Raw genomic sequence first — 10,630 nt, 5'->3', positions numbered from 1 at the left:
GTTTTAGTGGGTGATATTTAGTGCTCCAGCTAGACCACTTTAGTACATTAGATACCAGGGAACAATCATTCTACCAGTGTCTCTTCCCTTGGCTTTCGTGATAGTACTCCGTGGTTCTTCTATTCTTCTGACTATTCCCTCCAAGATTCCTTTCTGAAATTCTCATCTCTCCAACCCTATAATGTTGGTGTTCCTCAGGAGTCCAGCCTTTATCCACAGTACTTCTTTCTCTGCTCACTTATATTTAATAATCTCAGCTATTGGGCTTCCCTGGTGGCGCAGTGGTTGAGAGTCCGCCTGCCGATGCAGGGGACGTGGGTTCATGCCCCGGTCCGGGAGGATCCCATATGCCGCGGAGCGGCTGGGCCCGTGAGCCATGGCCGCTGGGCCTGCACGTCCGGAGCCTGTGCTCCGCGGCGGCAGAGGCCACAGCAGTGAGAGGCCCGCGTACCACAAAAAAAAAAAAATAATAATAATAATAATAATCTCAGCTATTCTCATGGCTTTAACTGCTGACTTCTAAGTCTATACTTATATCCCTGGTCTTGCCCCTGAGTTTCAGAATCCTTTTTTTTTTTTTTTTTTTTTGCGTTACGCGGGCTTCTCACTGCTGTGGCCTCTCCCATTGCGGAGCACAGGCTCCTGGATGCGCAGGCTCAGCGGCCATGGCGCACGGACCCAGCCGCTCCGCGGCATGTGGGATCTTCCCAGACCAGGGCACGAACCCGCATCCCCTGCATCGGCAGGCGGACTCTCAACCACTGCGCCACCAGGGAAGCCCCAGAATCCTTTTTATATCCACTTGTTGCCTAAGAGTAATCTGGATGTTCCAGAAGCCCACAAACACTTCACATTCAAATGGCCAAGACAACCATTATCTTTCCCCCAGACCTAACCTCCTGTTTTCCCTGCCTCAGCTAATGGAACCATTATCCTCCATCATTCGAAACAGAAAGCTCTTGAGTTGTCCTTGATGCCTACATTTTGCCTCATCCTACACATTCAATTAATCATTAAACCCAGCTTTTAACCCCTACGTGTTTCTCAAATCCAGCCCCTCCTTTTCTCTTTTCAACTCTCTTTGGCTTGGACATCCTTCACATAGCCTTTGTGAAGAAATGACCTGCTTTCCCTTCTTGCATAAAGTCCTGGTTCCCTGACACCTCCAGCAGGGCTTAAAAAGCTGCCTATTGGCCCCTGCCTCTCTGTAATGGTTTATTGCTTAGTCTTTTCAGAACAGCATTCTCTTTCATTTAGAGAACTGCCTCCCCAATTCCAAATGTGTGATTATTGGAAAAATACCAATTAGAGTAGCCCTACCTTTACTTTTCCACTATGGGAGTGGGCTTGTAACCAGGTTTGTGCCTATTGAAGTTCATCCCTCAAATTTTCTAAGGGGAAATGCTTTCCTTTTTTTTTTTTTTTACTCTTTATCAGTCTGAGAAGTTTGAGATATTGAGTCGAGAGAGCAGCCAAGAGGCAGAATGAAAGAATCCTCATGGCACTGAGCCCTGACTTCTGATCTTTGAGATTCTCAGAGTGCTCCAAGTCTCTGCAACTCCTCCTTTAGTTCTGTGAACTGAGAATTCTGCCAACAAACCCCCTTTTCTGCTTAAACTAGTTGGAATTGGGTTCCTGTCACTTGCTAGTAAGAGTCCTGTTCTAGTTCTCCTGTATCTGCCATACGGTCATTCCCTGCCTCTGCTCATACAGTTTCCCCTCCTTGGAGCTGTAACCGATCAATGGGCTCGTGTGCCCACGGCACAGAAAGCCAAACTGACAGCGGGTGTTTGCAGCAAAGTCAGGGTTTATTGCAGGGTGCCAAGTAAGGGAGTGAGAGACAAGTCTCAGATCCACTCCAGCTTGGCCTTTGAATTCGTTTTTTTTTTTTTTTTTTTTTTTTTTTTTGCGGTATGCGGGCCTCTCACTGTTGTGGCCTCTCCCGTTGCAGAGCACAGGCTCCAGACGCGCAGGCTCAGCGGCCATGGCTCATGGGCCCAGCCGCTCCGCGGCATGTGGGATCTTCCCAGACCTGGGCACGAACCCGTGTCCCCTGCATCGGCAGGCGGACTCTCAACCACTGCGCCACCAGGGAAGCCCTAGTTAGGGTTTTTTTAAGGAGAAGAACAAAGAAGCTGGGGTTAATCATCATTTTGTGACATTTCTTAATTGTAGTTTTGGCAGTCAGGACGCCTATGGTTTACGAGTCTGGTCTGGTGGTCCGTGACCAGGGTTGGGTGGGTCTGTTAGCTCATTTTGCCCTGGAGGAACAACCTGAGTCCCTACCTTAATGATGTTACCGACAATAGCAATTTTAGTCATCTGACTCTGGTTGATTAGCGTTCAGTTAGCACAGGATTGAGGTCAGAGGGGACAAGAAAGGGAATAAAATTTTGGATAGAGAGGTAGGGGATAAACTCGGTAGGGGAACTTGGTTTTAGGGGTACTCGGTTTCAGAGCTTCCTTAACACCTTTGTCATTCTGCTAATTCTTGCTATACCGGGAAAAGACCAAAAGCCAGGCCCTGGTCTTCGTCAATCCCAGCGAATTTAAGGAAAGTGGAGAGGATAAATCCTGTGGTAGGGACACTCTGATCACTGCTATAGCTACCACCAGTTAGCATCACTGGTCAGTTAAGCATTAAAAGCAGAATTGAGTGCAGGTGGTCTCCTTAAGTTGTAATCTAGCAGCCCCAGGAGATTAACAAGGGTGGAGGAGACTGGAATGATCCAGTAGAGAGAAGTTTGGCACTTCTACATCTATTATCCATATCCCTTAGCTTTCCTTTTATACATTCTTATATCACATAGGGAGTTGGCTTGTTTTATTGCTGCCTGAGTCATACCCCCATAGATTCTTATGTAGTATATCTAGAGACAGTGTGGGCACTTGGATTTTTTAAAAGCTCCCCAGGTAGTTCTTATGTGTAGCTAACGTTAAGAACCACTGCCCGAGGGTGCCTGATCAGGATGAACCTGTTTTCATGGACAAGCAGTCTGACTGTTGCCATAAATTTCTGCAATGAAGAGATAGGCAGTGATTGCCCTAAGGCAGAGTTTTCATCCAGAGAATGAGTTGGGAAGTATTACTTTCTCCTCTGTTTTTTGGAAGAGTTTTCGAAGGATTGGTGTCAATTTTTTGAACGTTTGGTAGCATTCACCAGTGAAGCCATCTGGGCCTGGCTTTGTGGGAAGCTTTTTTTAATTATTATTACTAATTCAATCTCTACTTGTTATAGGTCTATTCAGATTTTTTATTTCTTCTTGAGTCCGTTTTATTTATTTATTTATTTATTTATTTTGGCCATGCAACACGGCTTGTGGGATCTTAGTTTGCCAAACAGGGATCGAACCTGGGCCTCCTACAGTGGAAGCACAGAGTCCTAACCACTGGACCGCCAGGGAATTCCGAGTCCATTTTGATAGTTTGTGTATTTCTAGGAATTTTTCCATTTTATCTAGGTGGTCTGATTTGCTAGCATACACTTTTGTTCATAGTATTACCTATGATCCTTTTTATTTTTATAAGGTTGGGAGTAATGTCCCCTCTTTCATTTCTAATTTTAGTGATTTGAATTTTTCTCTTTCTTTGTTTTTCTTGGTCAGTCTAGCTAAAAGCTGATCAATTTTGATGTTTTTGGTGAATGGATCAACTTTGTTTTTGTTGATTTTTTTCTATTGTTTTTCTATTTCATTAATTCCTGCTCTGACTTTTATTATTTCTTTCCTTCTACTTGTTTTGGTTTAGTTTGCTCTTCTTTTTCTAGTTCCTTAAGGTAGAAGGTTAGGCTACTGATTTGAGATCTATCTTCTTCATTACTAAATCTTTTTAAGGGGACTTTTCTGGCGGTCCAGTGGTTAAGACTCCACGCTTCCACTTCAGGGGGTGTGGGTTCGATCCCTGGTTGGGGAACTAAGATCCCGCAGGCCGAACGGTGCAGCCAAAAAATTAAAAAACAAAACAAATATTTTTAGTGCAGTTTAGGTTCACAACAGCATTGAGCAGGACATACAGAGAGTTCCCATACACGCCCTGTCCCCACACATGTACAGCCTCCCCCACTAGAGACGTCCTGCTCCAGAGTGGGACATTCGTTACCATTGATGAACCTGCACTGACTCGTCATCACCCAAGTCCATTGTTTACATTAGAGTTTACTTTTGGTGTTGTACATTCTATTGGTTTTGACAGTGAACCCACTATTATAGTATTGTATCATACAGAGTTGTTTCACTTCCCTAAACATCCTCTGTGCTCTGCCTGTTCATCCCTTCCTTCCCTCTAATCCCTGGAAACCACGATTTTTTTTTTTACTGTCTCCATAGTTTTGCCTTTTCCAGAATGTCATATACAATAGTTGGAAACATACAGTATGTAGCTTTTTCACATTGGCTTCTTTCACTTAGTATTTGCATTTAAGTTTCCTCCATGTGTTTTTCATGGCTTGATAGCTCATTTCTATTTAGGTCTGAATAATATTCCATTGTTTGGATTTCTTTTTTTTTTTTAATGTTGGGGGTAGGAGTTTATTAATTAATTTATTTATTTTTGCTGTGTTGGGTCTTCGTTTCTGTGCGAGGGCTTTCTCTAGTTGTGGTAAGCGGGGGCCATTCTTCATCGCGGTGCGCGGGCCTCTCACTATCGCGGCCTCTCTTGTTGCGGAGCACAGGCTCCAGACGCGCAGGCTCAGTAGTTGTGGCTCACGGGCCTAGTTGCTCCGCGACATGTGGGATCCTCCCAGACCAGGGCTCGAACCCGTGTCCCCTGCATTAGCAGGCAGATTCTCAACCACTGCGCCACCAGGGAAGCCCCTGGATTTCTTTTTTAATGTAAGTATATATAGCTATAAATTCCCACCTGAGCACTGCTTTCGTTGTTTGTCATAACTTTTGGTATGTTGGGTGAAGCACTGTTTGTATAGGAAAGGCAGGATAAATGCTTGCTTACTTCCATTTATTGACAAGTTTTGGAAATAATGAGTGGGTTCCCTAGTATGCCAGTTATGAATTATTGACTTTCAGTTCCAAATTTATCCTTTTTGCCTGCTCTGTGAAATGGATTTGGGCCCTTTAAATACTTATCTTTTACCAGCTGGCAGGTATTAAGCTTTGTCAGTAGAGGGCAACAGAGAGATACTGCAGGAGGAAAGGGTTTCCTTTCCTGTTTCTAGTGTTTGGGTTGGGCAGGCTTCTGTGCTGTAGGCAGCTTCTCCAGCGTCTGGTTCCTGTGCTTCAGCACCTGGTTTCTTCAGTGTATGATGGCCAGCAGCCAGAAATTTCTCCTGGCACCTCCCCCCGCAAAGTGGTTTGTAGTAGACGGCCTCTTGTGAGACTCGTCCCCAAGAATGGCTTTCCCCAATACCATATAAGGTAGATTTCTGGCAACTTCCACCAGTGCAGCACCACAGCAGCTTCCCTATCTAGTGAGCCATAGGCGCATCCCCTCTAACAAAGTCTGCACCTCAGCTCTGGGGTGATCTTCACTGGACACTTTATCTCAGCCCTAGAGGAAGTGGCTGTTCCTTACATTGCTAATCCTGTATTCTTTTAGAGTTCTCTTTTACTTCTTTACTAGTCAGCCCCTTATTACTCTAATCCCTTGTTATAGTTAATAAGTCTTTAAGTAAATAAAACCTTCCCTGTTCAAATTACTATGTGGTTCCTCTCTCCTGACTGGACTCAGACTGATACAACTGGTAATTTCTAAAGGGGATGATAAGGTTTTTTGTTTGATGAACTTATCTGTCAAAATTAAGGATTTATGTTTAATCCTTTTATCAATGAAGGATAAAACTAATGGACATCATAGAAGACAGCTGAAATGTCTAAAACTGACAAGATATACAAGTCGTATATCTAAAATATACAAGAAACCATCAGCAAGAAAAATTGAGCAACCCCAACAGAAAAATGGGCAGAGGATGTGAATAAGCAATCTAAAAAGAGAAACTCAAAAGGGCACTAAGAAATGTTCAGACTCAATAATCAGAGAAACTCAGATTAACAGAACAATGAGATTATCTCATAACACCTTTTGGTTTAAAAAACATTTGGAAGCTGGATAATGGTTATATCTCAAATATACCTTAGATCTGCCCTCTCCTCTCCATCACATTTGCTGTCACTCTAGTCCAAGGCCACCATCTTCTGTATTAACATAATACAAAAATGCAACTTTTCTGCCCACTTATATTCTTGCTCCCCCACAATTCACTCTTCGCTCGGGAGCATAAGAAATCTTTCAGGGTAATTCAGACACTGAAACTGAGTGCCCCTAAAACCAAGTTCCCTTACTGAGTTTATGATTAATCTCTCTATCCAAGACTTTATTCCCTTTCTTGTGTTCCTTCTGACCTCCATCCTGTGCTAACTGAATATTAATCAACCAGAATCAGATGACGAAAATTGCTGTTGTCAGTAACATTGTTAATGTACTAAAGTCGCTATTATAGAGATCATTAATGTACAAACTCAGGACAAGATGAGCTCCCAAGCCATGGACCACCAGCCCAGAGGCTTGTAAACCAGAGACATCCTGACTCCCGAAACTATGATTAAGAAATGTCACCAGATGATGATCAATCCCAGCCTCTTTTATCTTCCCCTTTAAAAAACAAAACAAAATGAAAAAAACCTTGACTCAAAAACCAAGTTGGAGTGGATCTGAGGCTTGTCTCTCACTCTTTTGCTTGGTGCCCTGCAATAAGCACTGTACTTTTCTTCACCAAAACCTGGTGTCAGTAGATTGGCTTTGCTTCGCAGGAGTGAGCAGACCTGTGTTCAGTTAGGTAACCATACCACTTCTTTGCTTAGAACCTTTTAACTTCCTGTTGCTCTTCGAATAAAATCCATTATCATGGCCTGCAGGTGATCCACGTGATCTCCTTACCTACCTCTCCAGTTTCATACTGTGCCACTCTCCTTGCTTACTGCTCTCCAGCAAATATTTCAATAACTTGCACACTTCAAGTGCTTTCCTTCCTCCATAGCTTTTGCACATGCTATTCCCTCTGAATCTTCACATAGCTTACCCTTCTCATCTGTCCTTTTACTCAAAGAAAGCCGGCCACCTTTTCTGGAGCAGATCCTAGTCAGTCTCTATCACTGCTACCCTACTTATTTTTCTCATAACGCAAATTATTAGTTTGTAAATATAAATTACTTAGTTTTAACCTCCCCTACTAGACAATGCACTTCATTGAGGGCAGAGACCATGTTTGTCTTTTTCACCATTAACCTCCAGCACTTAGAGCAATGCCCAAGACAAAAATAGGCATTAGAATGTATGTGAATGAATGATTCTATTTTGTGTTTTTGGGGAAGCCTGGACCAGTGAATTACTTTACAAATGCAGATGCTTCACACTTAAACGTTGTGTCCTAGTTAGTAATGCAACAACAAAACACACAAACAAAAGAACGCCACACATTCACTCAAAACATTTTGCACTTTTTTTTTTTTTTTTTTTTTTTTTTTTTTTTTTTTTTTTTTGTGGTATGCGGGCCTCTCACTGCTGTGGCCTCTCCCGTTGCGGAGCACAGGCTCCGGATGCGCAGGCTCAGCAGCCATGGCTCACGGGCCCAGCCGCTCCGCGGCATATGGGATCCTCCCAGACCGGGGCACGAACCCGTATCCCCTGCATCGGCAGGCGGACTCTCAACCACTGCGCCACCAGGGAGGCCCAACATTTTGCACTTTAAAAATTATCAGTGCCTCCAAACTTTTCCCCCCTCACGTTGTGTCCATCTGCCCGTTCAAGTCCTTTATCATTTCTAATAAATGGTTTTTCGTTTTCTAAACTGATTTATAAGAGCTATTTGTATGTTAGACTTTGATCGTTTGTTTTGCAGGTATTTTTTCCCAGACCGCCTTTTGACTACTTAGTTTTTGTTTTAATCCTAAACCTGAGCTACTCTAGTAAGGAGGTGCTGTCTGAGGTGACTCCAGAAAACCAGGTGAAGCTGGTTGGGTGGGAGCGTAAAAGGGCATGGTAGCAGGAGAGCACAGGGACTGTCAAAAGGGAAACAACTATTGATTACGCAAGTCCTGGCCCGCCTATTCTCCTGGTATCCTAGCCACCTACAGCCACTAGCCACCTCCTTCAGCCCGGAGCCTGGCGCGCCTTTCTGACGTCACGGACGCACCACACAGTTGACTCGGGCCGCGCAAACTCCGTGGCCGTCTACCGGGCGCGCAGAAGCGAACATTCTCGCGGCCCCGGAAGTCCAAGGCACGTGACCGGGTGACAGCGCTCGCTGGGCTGCAGGGCTCGCTTTAGGTGTTGCGGCACGGGATGGCGGAGGCGCCGCCTGTCTCAGGTACTGTCCTGGCCCGCGCGGGACTGGGCCCCTCTCGGGGAGCGGAAATTGAGTCAGTGACGAGTCCTAGGGCACCGGCCATTCGTATCGCGAGAGTGGCGCGTACTAGGGTTGGAGATAGTGGCTCGGAAGGGCCAAGCCACGCGCGTCGTGCGACCCGAGATCTTAACCGTCCTTAACTGCATGGTGAAGCCCGGCACCTGGTTTCTAAGGAAAATGGGTTTGTCTCGCTGTGTCGATGTGGGTGTCCCGCCCTCTCCAGGCCTCAGCCCGGCCTTCCTAGGGCAGCGGTATCCGACAGGCACGCGTCGGCCGGGTCACCGCCCGTGACGGTGTCGGGCTCTGGACGCGCGGCGGGTTTGCTTGCTGCGCTTAAGATGTATTCGTGTGTCCTGGGGCAGCGGCGCGTGCGCGAGCCGAGCACCCGTGGTTTCCAGTGTCAGCTTGCCACGAACTCTCAGTGTGAAGTCTCGTTTTCCTCATCTGTGAATTGGGAGTAAATAAGTCAATTACAGTGACGGTATCCGCCGCTGCTGTACCTGTTACACAATTGTTAGGTTACTTCCCCTCCCGGAGTTGCCTTTGTGTGCAGAGACAGCCTCATTTGGCTGTTAATAAAACATCCATTTCCACTTCCTTCAGGGTACCTTAGATCTTTGTTTTCCCAACTCTTTGGACAGTGACCGAAAAGGAATATTTTACGTGGTGACCTCAGTGCACACAGACATAAATGTAAAAGCGAACCAAAAATTTCAAGAAACAGTGGTTTTCCTTACTATATGCAATACACTCTACTACATATTTCGTTTGAAAAAATACTTGTCCCAACCCACTGCATGATTTGATTTCATGACCCACTCTTTCTGAAAAACAGGGCAGCAGTTTGCAGCATGAGGTTTGTGAACAGTCATGAATTTGAGGCTTCGTTCTACTACCAACCAGCTGTTGGGGCACCAATAAGAGTATATATGTATTTGTGTACTTGGTGGCAGGTAAAATGTATTTACTACTGTGGGTCTTGGTCAGAAAAGTTGGATAACACACTGCATTGGTGTACCCTAGTTCTGATTTAGGTATTAATTCATCTTGGAGTGTAGGGACCTTGTTAGGCTGGTGTTTTGTTCTTCTCCCACCCATTTTTTCCCCAAATCCTCTAAATTGGGTCTGTTGGTCTTCCTATCCTTAGGCTCACGTCTGGCCCATTTCTACACCGATCAGTGTTTGAAGCAGAATTGAGTGGGGCTAGTTGTGAGTCATAGTTTGGGACTATGGTGCTGTGCCCCAGGTTACAACCTCTGCCCCACCTACTGAGGCAAAGTCTCCTAATCCAAAGACCTCCCCAGTCTGTCTCCTGTGCCTTAGTTTGTTTTTGCCTTAGTTCCTATTCCACGTTCTTATTTCAGCATCATCTCTAACCCACACCTCCATCCCCACTCAAGGTTTAATTCTCTTACCTGCTATTGTCTTGGAACACCAGCCCAGTCCAAAGGGTATCTTTCTGCCCATGGGCAGACTCTTCAGTGCCAACTTTGTCTCTGGACTCTATAATCTACAGTTGGATTTTGCCTTACTCTGTTCCACCCATCCACTGGTCACCTACCATGATATTATCTTGGATCTTATCTTATCTTGATCTTATCTTATCTTGGGTACCACTTGCACTATAGCCAAGCCTTGGGGATGAGACATCCTGTTTATTGAGTAACTTCCAGCTGCTCAAAATAGTGAAAAAATAAAGGTGTCTCAGATCTTTGTGTTCAGTTTCCTGTGCCCTTTTCCCCTTCCTCATGTCTCTTAAGGATCTTTCAGAGGGCTTTGCCCACTGCCTCATGTCTGGTGGAACACATACTTTATTTGAATAGGTGCTGCTCTGTATAGATTCTCAAGTTGCATCAACTCTTTGCTACTTAACATGAAAGCACCCTCTTCCCATCCTTTACCAGGCTATTCTGGACAACTTTACTGACATGTTTCTGCCCCTCTTACAGCCTTGCTTCTTCAAGCAGAAGAAAACTACACAATACCCACTTGGTCTAATCTACCCATTCCCCCCTCTAAGTTATCTCTTATATTTCTGGAACACTTTCTCTGCCACCTTCTGAATTTGTCTAATCCTCTTGCCGTTTTGTAAAGCCCTCCACCCCACCCCCAGAATTCTGCCCATTGAAAGCTTTCAGGACAAATCGTGGATTGAGAGAGAGGTTACCCTGTGACCTTTATGATCTCGCTCAGTTCTTAAGTATATGTTTCTGTGGTATGGGCCACCCAACCTCTCACATTGGAGCGTAATGTAAGAGTGTGATCTCTAGGGTC

At 45.0% G+C, this 10,630-nt stretch overlaps 1 protein-coding gene across 2 annotated transcripts in view; it reads left to right on the top strand.

Annotated features, from left to right (window-relative positions):
• Positions 1 to 8,292: 8,292 nt before the first annotated feature.
• The window catches only part of NFX1 (nuclear transcription factor, X-box binding 1), a gene marked incomplete at its 5' end in the record, with an annotated part of 79,248 nt that continues 76,910 nt past the window's right edge, over positions 8,293 to 10,630 (top strand). For both annotated transcript variants that reach the window (XM_079707118.1, XM_079707117.1), the window contains one exon: positions 8,293 to 8,317. In XM_079707118.1, the coding sequence (XP_079563244.1) occupies positions 8,293 to 8,317 (25 nt within the window). The remainder of the gene's footprint in view (positions 8,318 to 10,630) is intronic.

The sequence above is a fragment of the Hyperoodon ampullatus genome (genome assembly GCF_949752795.1).
Source record: "Hyperoodon ampullatus genome assembly, chromosome: 6".
Taxonomy (NCBI): Eukaryota; Metazoa; Chordata; class Mammalia; order Artiodactyla; family Ziphiidae; genus Hyperoodon; species Hyperoodon ampullatus.
Note: the sequence above shows the minus strand (reverse complement) of the source record. Positions and strands in the feature narration are given on the sequence as shown.